The 15,612-nt window shown below is 43.5% G+C and overlaps 1 protein-coding gene across 1 annotated transcript; it reads right to left on the reverse strand.

Moving 5' to 3' along the window:
* Positions 1-2,681: 2,681 nt before the first annotated feature.
* Positions 2,682-15,314, reverse strand: LOC115481450 (keratin, type I cytoskeletal 19-like). Its single transcript, XM_030220584.1, has 8 exons — positions 14,735-15,314; positions 10,601-10,683; positions 10,047-10,203; positions 7,871-8,032; positions 7,644-7,769; positions 6,849-7,069; positions 5,681-5,712; positions 2,682-4,061 (listed from the first exon to the last, which is right to left on the reverse strand). The coding sequence occupies exons 1-8, from the start codon at positions 15,233-15,235 to the stop codon at positions 4,000-4,002; spliced, it is 1,344 nt and encodes a 447-aa protein (XP_030076444.1). The 5' UTR covers positions 15,236-15,314; the 3' UTR covers positions 2,682-3,999.
* Between the last annotated feature and the right edge of the window lie 298 nt (positions 15,315-15,612).

The raw sequence follows: 15,612 nt of genomic DNA on the forward strand, positions 1-15,612 counted from the left end.
CCCTGCTATCATCCATTCTGGGGGAGAAGGGGGAAAGAGAGGTCAGTGGAGGGAGTGAAGAGAGTAAAACTTAGGAAGGGGTCCAAATCTATTTGCTTGCTCCAGGGGCTGGAATGCTTAGTTACAGCTTTGCGACAACTTAGTGAGATCAGTTATCCTTGCTATAGAAAGGTGAAATGGAGCTTAAGTTCTGTCTTACTGAATAGAGAGTGGCATTGATTATAGAGGTCACAAAAAGAGAGGGAAACCAAGGTACAAGACGTGAAGCAATAACAAAAAAAGCACCAAGGGCCTCCAGGACCGGGGTATGTGAAGGTGGAATTTACAGTGGTTTGATAGGAACAACTTAAAAAATGATTGTTTGGACCATTTCATTCCAGATAGCTTTTATTTCTTCTGAGAATTAGCACTTTGACCCCTGACGCAGGCATAGATGCTGAAACACAGCCCGTGTCAGGTCTGAGAATAAAGATCTGCTCACTATCCCAGTCCTGGAGGCCCTTGGTGCTTTTTTTTTTTTTTTTGCTGTTGATTATAGAGGTGTCAGTTCTGAGCGATTATTCTATGAAGCAGGTGGAGAGGGAGAAGATCCTCAAATATCAAGCAATGAAGTCTGAGACTGAGAACAGGTGACAAAAAGATACAGAAATATTCCTGATGAAAAGGAACTTTCAGACACACCTTGATAGGTTTCCTATATAAGGAGCCACTTAGCAATCTAGGAAGGGAGATTTTGTATTATGTTTGGCACCCACAATAATTTTAACATGTTGGTGCCTATTCAAGTAGCATCTTATGAACTCCAGAAGGAAGCTCTCTTTGGCATAATGCAAGTAGTACAATGAGTATTAGCAGTAAATTTGAGAGATCAAGATCACATTCCGTAAACTCTAGCTTAGGTGGGCGATTCACTGCTGTCATGGTATGTCTCTCTAGGGGGTATTTGGAGATATTGTCCTCAAGAGAGAATGAACAGATAGATTCTTTGATTTCTCTTCTCTTTCTCTCCCCCTCATTTGATATGTCTTTCCTCCTGTTGCGCCCCCTCCTCCTGCCAAATCATATTATTTATTCCTGCTTTCTTTTTCTGCCTCAGTACCTTCCCTTCATTTCTCTCATGGCCAATGTCCATTCACTTGGCCTCTTCCTTCCTGGATAAAATCTGCAAGGATAGATCATTGGTAATTTCAGATGCCCAGACCTACCAGATAGTTCTATCCTTGTGGTCAGCTTGGTCAGACTGGTGCTATAAGTTCAGGCTACATGTCACTCTTTGGCCAACCCTACTCTGTCCAGCCACAAAATGAAAGCCTCATCACTTCCTAGTTGCAAGTGTTCGGATATGCCAAGTATATTTTTTCCTCTTCTTCATCTTTTCAACAGCTCTAATCTTATGCTTCAATGGGCAGTGGGGCAGTATGTGCATGTACATTCCAGTGCAATGTTGCAGTATCACAGTGGCTCCTAAGGCTGACACACTTTGTATTTTGGGTAGCCAATCTCTTGGGTTGTTTTGTCTGGAGACTGATTCAGGCCTCTATCTGTGCCTTGATGAATCAGATCCTCTGCATCTAAGATGCCCAGAACTACCAGGACTTGCAGATCTGGTGAGGACCTCACATTGCTGATTTGGTAAATAAGTCATAGAGAGCGGAGCTCAGTGGGCCACAAATATTCAAAGAAGTCAGAGGCTCTAAGCAGAGGAAGCAGTATTTATTAAGAGACCTGACCTAGCCCATGTTTCAGCAAAGTGTCTGCTTCAGGGGTTATATAGTAGCCTCATACGCAAAGGACTAGATTCTATATATCACGCCTAAAACTTCAGCACCAAAATTAAATATGGCTAAGCGTATTCTATAAAGTACACCTAAATTTAGGCGTACTTTATAGAATAATCCTAAATGTCTGTGAGGTTTATAGAACACACTGAGTGCTTGTCCATAAACCACTACTAAATGGACTTGGGAAAAAAATCCACAATTCCAGGAATAACATGTATAGAATGTTTGTACGTTTGGGAAGCTTGCCAGTACCCTTGGCCTGGATTGGCCGCTGTCGTGGACAGGATGCTGGGCTCAATGGACCCTTGGTCTTTTCCCAGTGTGGCATTACTTATGTACTTATGTAAATTTAGTGACAAGCACTTATGCAAGTAAAACTTGGTGTAAAAGCTGCTGCCTAAATTAGGTGCAGACCAGGTGTATCCTATAACAATGCGCATAGATTTGAGAAATGCCTGCAACCCGCCCATTCCACACCCATGGTCTCGCCCCCTTTTCCACTATGTGACTTAGAATTTATGTGCAATACATTATAGAATATGCTTAGACAGTTCTGCGTGTAAATTCTAATTAATTCCAATTAGTGTCAATTGCTTGTTAAGTGGCAAGTATTGGTGTTGATTGGCTTGTTAACTAATTAAGTTGTGCACGCAAATCCAGAATACAACTGGATTTGCATGCACAACTTAAGTTGCGCTATAAAGAGTCCGGGGGAAAATGCTTCCTGTACTGTTCAATGGCAAAAGTGTTTCAAAGAGATAAAAATCACAAAGCTAACATTGTCTCCAACTTCTTTGTCCCATTTGTGGCCTACTGCACTCTGTTCTCTGCAACTTTTTGTCTGTGTTGCTGTTTCCCTCTGTTCTGCTCTCTTGGTAAATAACAAGGCAGGAAACAAAATTTAACTTTGCAGAAAGTCAGAAGGTAATTTTTATTAGGTAAAATCTGTAATAATCCAAATGTTATGTTTCTATTGCATTAGATGCTGTCAGAAACCAAAGCCCATAAATGATAGGAAGCAAACAGAAAAATGATAAACCAGTAGACCCTTCTTTCTTGTACTCTGGCAACTTTGCAAATTGTTTAGGTCAAAAGGGGAGAAACACTTTGGCGCGTTAGTCCCTCAGTGATTTTCCACAATCTATACTGTGCGCACTCTGTGTGACAGAACTAAACCACTAGAGTCATAAGACACTGACACCAACATCTTTAACCTGCCAAGAGCCTGCCAGATATCTCATCTAGTTTGAGGTTTCTCATTTGTGTTGACTCTTTTCATGAATACATTGAGAACTCATGGTTATGCTATATACCAATATCTACCTATGCATATTCCTGCTGACACCCAGCGGAATTCACCAGAAGAGTCTGTTCCCTCCCCCTGTCTCTGCTACATCTCCTCTGTCCCAAACATTTGGCCTCCACTCCCCACCTCAGTCCCAACCCACAGCCGGCAGTCCTTTCTCCATTCCCTCTCTGTCCCCAGCAATCGTTCTCTCTGGACCTTCTCCATCCTCAGCAGTCATCCTCTCTCATCCTGTATCACCAGTAAACTGCTCAGCCTCCTCCCTCCATGTCCACAGCGGTCCCTCTGTTCCCTCCCCCTCCCCCACTCCCATTCTGTGGCCTGTACTGATAAAGTCAGGGCCTTCTTCCTACTGGGCCCCAAACAGATATCTGTGCCCTGCAGCTCACATATTACAGGGCCTCCTTCCCCGGCAACTCCCCTTGCCAAACATTTCTCTGTAGTCTCCTGTCTCAGTAGAATATCAGGGCAGTGGTAAGTTTGCACAGTCCAGCAACAGATAGACACCATTACTCACATTCTATATATAGATATGTCATGGTATACAAGCAATATCATGATGTCTGTTTCAATGAAATCATGTACATAAACCTCAATGGTGATGGCATTGAATGCTAAGACAGTAGGTTACACTCAACTGTTCATTTGTGATGGAACCCCATAATATATAGAGGCGTATATTCAAAGCACTTAGACTTACAAAGTTACGTAGTAACCTATGGAACTTTGTAAGTCTGCTTTGAAAATGAGCCCCGTTGAGTCCCAAAAGCACAAAATGGAATAAACCCTTCAGTACACTGTCCCCATACTGCTGAATTTTGTTCTAATTTCTGTCTTCATTGGGTTCCCCTTTAACGTCTGATTTTTCTCAGGCCAGAGTAGAAAGGAAGGTGGATCACACTGTGAGTCTGCTCAGTATCTCCTTTCCTCCTTCGTGGTGGTGATTTTGGTGGTAGTGCTAGTGCTGCCAGACCCTGGGAATGACAAAAAGGACAGATAATGGTTAGGCCTGAAAGCCAATCACATTGTTGTTACCAGATCTCTCATTTTGGCAAATGTATTCTGCGCCCCCAGGCAGTCAACTTACAAATACTGGTCTGTATGACATTTTGGCATCTAAAGAGAGAAACAGGAAATTCCCCTACAACGGTCCAAGGAAGACACCAGAGAAGTAGAGAATGACTCACGACCTTCAGGCAGGGAGTTACGGATAAAACACCTTTATTGTAGCACCAACTATGGGTCTCCATTGTTTGTGCTACAATAAAGGTGTTTTATCCATAACTCCCTGCCTGAAGGTCGTGTGACATTTTGGCATGCCAGAAGTCATATTTATATTACAAGCCTACCAACAAAATACACAGCATCATGCTAAAAGCATGTACTTTTACACCAATCAGTATTTAGAGCAGGCCGTTTACATGTGGATGTGGCCACACATATGCAGAAATGACTTTATAAAGTGACCCCTATGAATAGGGTTACCAAACGTCCGGTTTTACCTGGATATGTCCTCTTCTTGAGGATACTGACGGGCATCCGGGTGGGTTTTGCCAGCCTGCCCGTTTATCCGGATTTGCGAACGAATGGGCAACCTGGCGGGCGGATGGGCAGGTGGGCCTCAGGGTGTCCTATCCTCCCCTCCCCTCCTTTACCTTATTGTAGTGCCCTGGTGATCTGGTGGTCCGATGTGGCTGCAGACCTGCCGAGAGTTCAAGCGGCGGCCTCGCAAGACTTCCGCAGAAGTCTTGCAAGGTCACCGCTTGAACTCTCGGCATTTTGAAACGGCGCTAGGATCAAGACAGGTCTACAGCCATGCCGGGCAGGAAAGAAGGGGCTCTTTCCTGCCCCGAAGAGGCCTGTAGACCACCAGGGCAGAGGTAGTGAATGGAGTCATGTGGGTGGAGGGAGGCTGGAAAATTAGGGAGAGAGAGAAGGAATCTGGCTTTTTTGGGGGGTCAAAGTGACAGGGGGCGGGGTGTGACAGGGGGTAGGGTGTGTGTCCTCTTTTTTTCTTTGGGCAAATATGGTAACCCTATCTATGGAGGCAGTTCTATAAAGTTCTATAAATATATACTGGCATATATATGCATATATGTAGATACATGAAAAATCCATCTATGTGCAATTCTATAAATATGCACATATCTTATATAGTGCACATTTTACAGATACTACTACTACTACTTAACATTTCTAAAGCGCTACTAGGGTTACGCAGCGCTGTACAATTTAACATAGAGGGACAGTCCCTGCTCAAGGAGCTTACAAACTAAAAGACAAGTGAACAGTCAGTCCGAAAGGGGCAGTCAAATTGGGGCAGTCTGGATTACTGAACGGTAAGAGTTAGGTGCCGAACGCAACATTGAAGAGGTGGAGTCTGGACACAGCATGGGCAGGACTCACCCTTACATGTGTAACTTATAGAATGCAAGACACATACGTTATGTGCGTATCTCTATGGCTGGCAGCTGGAATGTATTCTTAGCAGTGTAGACAGGGATAACTGGCAGACAGGATGCACTTGTGAGTTTCTTTCTATTATATACTATGGTCACTAGGAATTCAATTAGGGCTAAATTAAAGATCTTACCTCCTATACCTCCGCTACCTCCCACTGTGATTCTGTAAGACAAAACATCGTTTTAAGACATTCCAAATTGATCAACCATTGAATCCAAGCAGTAATTCCCTTTCTGCCACCTACTATTACAATTGATATAATTACAGAAAGTATCTGGAGAGAGAGAAATATCTGCCATCACTCTTTCAATATCTTAACAACTCTTAGTGGAATTCTGCACAGCTACACAATGCAAATTTTGTGCAGTATTCTGTACAGGCAGCAGGAATGGCTTAGTGTCTTAACCTCCTTCCTTCCCTCCTTGCAGTGTTCAAGAGGAGAAGGCCCATAGCTGCACATCAGGCCACATCCTCCTCCTCCTCCTCTGCTGTCTTGGCCCTGACTGTTCAACTCTATAGAGGCTCATGAGACTCAAAGGAACAGGTCAGGGCCTGGTGGCAAAGGAGAAGGATTCAGCCTGATGTGCAGCCATGTACCACATCCTCTTGTTATATCATGGGAGGAGGGGGATTGCTGGAGAAAGTTGGATGTGTTGCATTCCATCTTGGGAAGGGAGGACACAAGGTTGGATAGGGTGTGTACATCTGGGGAGGGGGCTGTAGAAAGCTGAATGGAATGTGTGTGTTGCAGGAGACTGAGGAAGAGAAAGTTTAGGTGAGTGTTTGTGCCTTGGGGAGGGGAAGACCTTGGGGATGGATAGAACTGGGGTCTTGCTGAAAATTAGGGAGAGAGACGGGGGGGGGGGGGGGGGGGAGGAGTGAGCTGCTAGAGGGAAAGAACAGGAAGGGGCAGGAGAAAAAAATGGGAGGATTAATTCTGGAGAAGGGGGCTAACCTTACCAGGGGAGGGGAAGGAATATAAGCTAAACGACAACCAGAGAAGGAGGGAAACAGCTGCGGTAGGTGGAGGACATAGGAGGACATGGGGAGGCGTCAGAATTTCATGCGAGGGAAAGGAGTCAACTCTTATGCTGGTAAAATTCTGCTCAACAATATTTCTAATAAAGTGTACTGAATTTTCAAATATTGTGCCTCACAAGTTTGTATTGTTTGCCCAGAATTCCCCAGGGTTTAAAAAAAAAAAAAAACAAGCAAAGCTAAGACACCTGCAGAATTCTGCATTATTTTCTGGTCTGTGCAGCGCGGCGCATGTCAGAAGGCATTAGTTCAGTACTTACTGAGCATCATGTCCCTCCAGCAGTTGGCGATAAGTGGCGATCTCCATCTCCAGGCGCGTCTTTATGTCCATCAGCATCTTATACTCATGGTTCTGGCGCTCCATGTCAGATCGCAGGTCTGCCAGCTGCGCCTCCACACTTGAAATGACAGACTGCATCTGAACGAGCTGGTTAGCGTAGCGGCATTCTATATCCGATAATGTGGCCTCCAAGCCCGCTTTCTAATATGGAAGGAAAACAATGCACGTAAGCTTTACTTTGGGTTAGGTGATTTTTAAGAAAAGCACATTACTATTTCTGCAGGGTTTCTTATAGTATTGGTATTACAGTGCTTTCTCAGTGTTTACTGGGATTAGGTTCCTAGAAAACCCCATGAAAACTGAAAACGCAACTACAGACCCATTGATCTTATAGGAAAAAGGAGGTTAGGTTCCTGTGCAACCTTGTTCACTGTGCACATTTGCTACCTAACACCATAAACTTGTCATTTCATGTACCTTTCTTGTAAAGAACAGTTTACTTATCATATTGTGCATTTTATAAATGTATTTTATACACTTTAACTTTTTGTAAAATTACAGTATATCCAGTCTTGTGGGAACACACTTTCATTTGCACGTGCACTACACTGTACGTGGCCGTGAATAAGCGAAAATACCAGCAAATTAGCGAAAATGGGTTACACTTTATTTTGTGTGAATAAACGAATCCATGAATACGGCGCACGCGGATAGCAAGAATGCACTGTAAAAGCCTCTGTCTCAGGCTACAGAATTTGAGTGTGACAGAATGTACCATGCTTAGCTGAGACTGCAGCTCGATTTCCAAGCCCTGCAGAGTGCGCCTCAAGTCAGTGATTTCTGTCTTGCTCGTCTGCACTTGCTCGACATTGGTACTGACTTCCTTCTGAAGTTGCTCGCTCTAAACAGTAGAGAAGGAAATGGTGTTTAATGCTTGACCAAGTTAATTGTGACTCAGAAACAGGCCTGAGGTCTACTGAACGTTCACAGTTGTGTCCTTACCTGGGAGAAGAACCAAGTTTCGGCCTCCTTACGGTTCTTTTCAGTCAAGCGCTCGTACTGTTCTCTCATGTCATTCAGGATTTTAGTCAGATCAACACCGGGAGCAGCATCCATCTCCACACTGATCTGGCCTGTCATCTGGTTGCCCAGTTCACCCATTTCCTATAAGGAATATATGGAAAGAAACATCTTAATGAACTCCAGGCCTGTGAATCCTGTTGACTCATCTACCGATGTCACAAAGGCTTTGCCTATTTTCTTCCTGGCACCTCCTGCTGATTTCAAAAGGCCGCGGGAGAGCTCTCCTGCAGCTCTTCTCACATCCTCAGTTTATGGGACAGGGTCTCGATGAATCAAACCGTTAGCAATGTGCCCATATTCTACTTTCTATCCTCTACATTGAGACTTACACAAATGAGATGACTGAAAAGAAATGGACACTGGGTGACCAGCTAACATAGGGGTCCATTTACAAAGGTGTGCTGAAAAATGGGCTGCGGTACTGCAGGCACGTGTTATGGACGCACGCAGATCCATTTTTTAGCGCACCTGTAAAAAAAAAAAGCCTTTTTTAACATTTTAGCCAAGAATGGACGTGCGCGGCAAAATAAAAATTGGTGCGCATCCATTTTGGGTCTGAGACCTTACCACCAGCCATTGACTTAGTGGTAAGGTCTCTCGTGTTAATCGTGCAGTAATTGCCTACACTCGTCAAGTCGGAGTTACCGCCCGATTATCGGCACGCACCAGAAAATAAAATATATTTTCTGGTGCGCGTAGCAGACGTGCATAAAAACTGAAATTACTGATTTTTCAGCACTTAGAGTCCCGGCTACCATGTGGTCGCTGGGTGGTAACTCCGAATCGACGCACGTTGGGCACGTGTAGGCTCCTACGTGTCTTAGTAAAAGGGCCCCTTAAAATCTTTTGGACACAAGTATAGGGTGAAGTGTTCCCAAAGCAAACAGAATAAACTAAATCATCTCTTCATGGGCCAATGAGCTTGAACTATGAACACCGGCAGTAAATCTGGGCCTGGTGGCTCAGTGGCCGTGCACTGGTGCACCGGCTGCCTGGCTTTGATTCTGATCTTTTGCTTTCCAGGTTGGCCGGGGCTAGGGATGTTGTAGAATCAGCATTCACAGCCTTTGAGGAGGCGGAGTTATAGCAATAGTGGTACTGGCAGGGTTTAGGGCCCATCATTGAGAGGTAGTGCCCTGATATGTGACTTTCAGCTGATGCCTGTTGTTCCAATAACTAGGTTTAGTGAGGTAGGAGGAATATGGATTGAAGGGGCGGGGGGGGGGGGGGGTTAATATCCAGATCGCTGCTAGTGTCAGCTTATGGTGCAACATCCCAACGCTGATTTGAACTGAGCCAGAAGCCCAGAAGAAGAAAAAGGAAATTGCTGGGTCAAAAAATCCCTCTATTTAGGCTTCCATAATAGTGGCAAATTTCCAGTACAGCCACATCATAAGCTGTCTTTAGCAAAATGACACAAAAGAACTTGCCAAAGAGAATCCACGTACACGGAGAACTCAAAACGTCCCACGGAGAAACTCAAACAGAAAGCGAAGTGGGGGTGAGAACCAGGCTATCCAAAGACAGGACCACTGAAGTGGTGAAATGAAGCAAAGTTTATTGAAAAACAAACTGACTCGACACAACGTTGTGTTTCGGCCAGATGGAGTCTTAAAAAATGAGAGTCCAGAAGTAAGAACATTGAATTGCAATGGTCTTCAAAAAGACCTTTGTTGTGAGGTGCAGCTGGATCGTGAATTGTACTAAGCTGCTCAGCAATGTCCTGTCTTTGGATAGCCTGGTTCTCACCCCCACAAAAGAACTTGCACCACAAAGTCAGATGCAAATGGGCCAAAGGGGTAATGGGAAGTCTATGTATCTTTTTGTCAAACTGAAGGGAAGAGAATACACACAGAAAAACGTGCACCAGGTTAATGGCGTCAGCAAGGCATCCATTAATGAGAAAAGCCAAGTCAGCCATGTGTTAAATGGGCATGATATGAAAGACTGTCTCTCATTTGTCGGACTTGCTGCATATGCTTTGTTAGTCTGTTTTCAGCATAGCTTGAACCTGATCTCAGGGTCTGATTTAGAGCTGTGGGTTGGCCAATTAGTTTTAACGCCAGTTGTCCCATTGCGCACACAGACATCCTACCTCCTCATGGTTCTTCTTCAGGTAAGCCAGCTCTTCCTTCAAGCTTTCAATCTGCATCTCCATATCGGCTCTATTCAGGGTCAGCTCATCCAGGACCCTGCGCAGACCATTAATGTCAGCCTCCACACTCTGGCGCAGGGCCAGCTCATTCTCATACCTACAATAAGAACAGCGGCATCAGGTCGGCTGAAGAACAGTAACCTTCCCCCCTTTTGATCCTTCTTTGTCTTCTTGGCCCATGGTCATTTAGTTGTTACTAAATGACAGCACCACCCCTAACATACCGAGTCTGACTTTATATATCCTATTTTCATCTCTCACAAGACTTTCTGATTTCTATTGCATCAATGTGCTGAATTTAAAAAATCGTTTTGCAGTCGTTGAATATATGAAAGGCAGACCACATTCAAACTAGCATTACCCAGAGCTTAGGCTCTCCGATGGCAATTCAGAACTCTGATTTCTGTCTGCTCTAATCAGCAGTGCTCATTTGTTAAAGATATCAATGATCATGCACAACTTGCATGGGGTTCACTAAAGAGCAGTCAGCTTACTTCATCCTGAAATCATCAGCGGCCAGCCTGGCATTATCAACCTCCAGAACAATCTTGGCATTGTCAATCGTTGAAGCAAGAATCTGAAAAATAAGACCAGCAACAAATAATTATTTTGCTGAACTGTTTCAGATGACTTTTCATACATGCAGCAGTTGTATAGTACTGCCATCACACATAATTGAGGAGTCCTCACTGCTGTGTGGTACCTTCGATGCCTCGAACGGGTATCAGAAGAATTCAATGCATGGCCAAGTTACAGAGGCAGAGACCTCACGTCTCACTCACTAGGAGTGTGTCATGTTCATATGAAGGCTCTCTCACTCTCACATTCTCTGTCCATTCTCTCACTCATCAGGAGTATGTCATATTCTTAAGTACATAAGTATTGCTATACTGAGACAAACCGAATGTCCATCAAGCCCAGCATCCTGTTTTCAACAGTGGCCAATCCAGGTCAGAAGTACCTGGCAAGATCCCAAAACAGTACAAGACATTTTATGCTGCTTATCCTAGAAATAAGCAGTGGATTTTCCCCAAGTACATTTTAATAATGGTCTATGGACTTTTCTTTTAGGATGCCATCCAACCCATTTTTAAACCCCGCTAAGCTAACTGCTTTTACTACTTTCTCTGGCAACAAATTCTAGAGTTTAATTACACGTTGAGTAAAGAAACCTTTTCTCCGATTCATTTTAAATCTCACCCTCACACTCTCTGAGTCCATTCTCTCACTCATCAGGAGTACGACACACCCATTTGAAGGCTCTCTCACTCATTAGAACCTCAGTGCCAGTACATTGATCCTGATCACTGCTTTCATGAGAGGCAAGCCTAAGAGAAGAAAAGTCAAGTGGCCCCCACCAGTAGCAAGAAATCTGAACACACTTCCTGTGTCCTTACTGGCATTTATTTTAATTGTTCCAATATTGGTTCTTTGGTCCAACCATTACAAATGGTGGCCCGTATATTGCCAGTGGTTGATCATGTGCAGGTTCTAGGGGTAATTTTAGATAGCTCCTTATCTTCTCACCTTTATATTTCCCAAACTGTGAAAAGTTGTTTCTTTGACCGCATTACTCCCTATATGTGGGCTGAACACTGGCTCCCTGTCTCATACTGGGTGTCCTATAAGTTATTAATTTTAGTATTTAAGGTTCTCTTCTCTGGATGTCCTTTCTACTTGTCTTGTTTTTTATTGCCTTATAGTCCAGCGGTTTTCTTCAGGTTCCTCCCTACTCCCTAATTCGCTTTTCCACTGTTAGGAAGAAATCGTTAGTGTGCAAGGTCCTACCCTGTGGAATTCTCTCCCCTTGGATATATATTTAACACAGTCTTTGGCTCAAGACTTATTTGTTTCAGCAGGCTTTTGGGTCCTACGTGCCCTTGGCCTACTGATGGAGATGTGGCAATCTGATGTGTGCAGTGTCGGTTTCTGGATTTTTGCTGTTCTATTTTCTTTCTATTATTATTATTTATTATTGCAGTTCTGTTTCTTTTCCCTATTTTGATATATATGAACTTGTAAAAGGCTTTGATGGTCTTCCCCTAAGCGGTATATTAAAAGTTGAATAAACTCGAAGCTTACAATTATCACCTCCACTCTGTATACTTTCAGAGGCTCCAAAGAAAAGCAAATTTTATTTTTTTGCTATTTTTTTCCCATTTGCAAAACAATCTTTCTGGATTTATAACCCAGGCATGTGGTCTGAAAAATCCCATTTAGCCTTCAATCTCACTCTTAGCCTTTCGTGTGGTACATCTCTCTTATTGGGATGGTCCACCCTTGACATCTGTGTGCAATGGGATTTCTAAGATTAACCAGGCTCCTATTTTATTCTTTATTAATCATCAGTGTGCTAGCATAACCCATTCCCAGAACTCATGTGATAGTCACTGACCTGCAGGAACTGGTATGGAATTTGCAATCCCTGCAGTAAACGGAGTACAAACCAGATAGCAGGTATGTCTCCTCATTTGTCAGCTGAAATGTGTCACATTCTGCAACTAGCTCTCCTCCTTAATAGTACCTTCCACTCTCTGGAGTTCGCCAAAAAAAAGTTGTTATTCTTATTTAATGCTTTCTGTCTGCAAAGTTTCTCCCTCTAGTGCATTCCAGCAGGAGATTAAACCATCTCTCTATTGCCTTCCAAATCTACTTCATAAGTGAGTTCAAACCTTGGCATCTACTTAACAATAAATAAACTCTAGCTTTTGATCTCAGAAATTCAGGCTCATCCCAATGGCATGCATCCCCACATTTTCAGGTATACCAAATTAGATAATGCCAATGTTATGGGTTTCTGTACTCTCAGAAAATAACCAGGCATGCAACCAGCTACCAGTACCTGGATTGGACTGGGTTTAAGTAACTTCTAGAAGTAATTGACATTCACTTATACTTCCTAAACTGACAAGCCAAGTTTTTATTTGAAGGCTTAACACCTTGCTTAGTACAGTCAGACCTATTAATGCATCTCACTGACCGGTAACAGTTACTGAATACTGATGTGGTACAAAAAAGCCCAGCAAGCAGCATGTCTAACTGCAAATCTAAACTTCAGGCACTTGAGGAAGTTAAGTTGAATCCTCAGAAGTTTTCCACTGAAAAACAAAACAAAACCGGATTGGATGCATGATTTCCCCATGTGGAGACCCAACTCTTTTAACTAGTGTATGTTTTTCTACCGCCCTTCTGTTGTAAGTTTCAGCTCAGCATCTGCCCCTCCCTCCTGTGTCCTCTCAGTTTGGCTTCTGTAATCTATCCTGTATGGATGTTCAATGAAGCATAAATAGCCGTTAGCATTGTTGGGGGTTTTAGGATGGTAATACAGTGCTAAAGCAAATCCAATCCGCTGTTCAAAACAGGAAATGAGAAATGATTATAACCTGACTGGGTCTCTCCTCAGTATAATGTTACAGGCCATAGAACAACCTCACTGTTAGTAATACACCTAGGATGCTAGTAGAATAAAAGATTGCATTCAATGTTTTGAGTAATCGGTGCATCAGAGGATTCAGTTCACTGGGTTAATGATGTCTTTCAACCAGATTATAAATGCATAGAACTATGCATTGATGCTTTTCCTCCTTATGTGCACTGAAATGTTCTTGATTGGCTTTCACACATTCCTGCTCCTATCAGTACCGGTTTAAAACTGCCCTGTCTTATATTTGGCTCAATGAAGCGATGGTATAGCTAAAATGAAGTGCCCTGTGCAGACACAGCAGGAATTGTCTCCACCATGCCCTAACCACTTCCATACCATCAAGCAGATGGAAATAGCAGTCTTTCACGTTGACATAGGTAATGCACCATCTATATCCCCCTAGCTACAACCACAGGTAAGTACAGTATAGAGAAAAGAAGGTTAACGTCTTAAAAGCTACAAAGAAAGACATTTTCCTCCATTTGCGTGTCCTACTGGAGCTGTCAGTGTGAGCAACTGAAAGCTTCGAGGCACAACATGTGTGTCTTTATGGAGTTTTCATATTCCCCACTGCCATGTTGCCTATTGCATACCGGAGCACCATTGTTTTCACTGCCAACATGAGCCCTCACTGGAACCACACATTCTTGGATTTATCTCGGTATCTAAGGCCTTGGACCTGGTATGTGCAAGTTTCCAAAACAGTGTTTCTCGAGTTGTGCCTTGAGTAATATCCACAATGAATATGCATGAGAGAGATTTGCATGCACTACCTCCGCTGTAGACAAATCTCTCTCATGCATATTCATTGTGGATATCCTGAAAACTGGCTATGGGACACTCCAGACCTGTCTTGAGAAACACTACTCTAAAAGATACTACCATTGATTTAGAAGGTTAGATCCCTGCTGGACGTAATAAAAAAATCCCCAGCTGCTGGTTGATTTTGTCCCCTACCTTTCTCATGCTGTCCTACTACAATTGCAGTACAAGTTCCTTGTGATCTAGAAGTCACAGAGGAAGTTCAGGTGCAGCTCAAGAATTTCTATCCACATGATGATCTTGGCACCAGATAAAATATTTTCCAACTAATATACTTTGGTATGAAGTCTACCACAAAGACTGTTTTAAGGAAGGATAAAATAATCTCTTTGGTCACCTAGGCATAAATATTGCACAAAGTCATTGGCTAAGGATATTATACCTTGTCTCGGAGATCTTCAATTGTTTTGTAGTACTGGCTGTAGTCACGACCACCGGTGGAACCTGGCTTAGAAACTTGTTTTTCATACCATTCACGGATTTTGCGCTCTAGATCCGTGTTTGCTTCTTCCAGGGAACGCACTTTATCCAGGTAATTGGCCAAACGGTCATTCAGGTTTTGCATAGTTTGCTTTTCATTGCCTGTGAGGAGCATATCAGCACCACCCGAGCAACTACCAAAGCCACCACCAAAGCCACCACCATATCCACCTCCAAACCCACCACCATACCCACCACCAAACCCACCACCAGAAGCAAAACCTCCACCAGAAGAAAAGCCAGAAGAGACCATTCTACCCGAAGAAGCTGAGATGCCTGAGCCTCCATATCCTCCATGGACACTTGCAGCTCTGTGGGCAACATGTGGTCCACCTGAGGACAGCCGAGAGGAAACGCCACTGCCCCCTCTGGAGGAGGTGTTCTGCACAAAGCTGTAACTCATTGTGATAGGAAGAAAGGAAACAGCAGAACAGCAAGAAGTAAGTAGTGCAGGTTAGCCTGGGAACCAGAGCATAGAAATCCCCGACTCTCAGTTGCTCCATTTATATCTTACATAGTGGGAGTTGCCACTAGAATGGGTTTTGCCCTCTAAATGGATTTCCCTCCCTTCAGGAGCGCATTAATGCGCATGGTTCTTTTTCATTGGTCTTCTACACATTCCTGAGTGACACAGTTGCTCCTCCAGCTTGTCTTTTTTTCTTTCCAACAAAAGACATGAATCAGGTTGGATTGATCTTTGCCTGAGGCTGCAGTTTTATCACATGGGTTATATAGCTCAGTGATTTCCATCTTTGACAAAAATACTCTACCGCACCCCAT

The sequence above is a fragment of the Microcaecilia unicolor genome, chromosome 12, assembly GCF_901765095.1.
Source record: "Microcaecilia unicolor chromosome 12, aMicUni1.1, whole genome shotgun sequence".
NCBI lineage: Eukaryota > Metazoa > Chordata > Amphibia > Gymnophiona > Siphonopidae > Microcaecilia > Microcaecilia unicolor.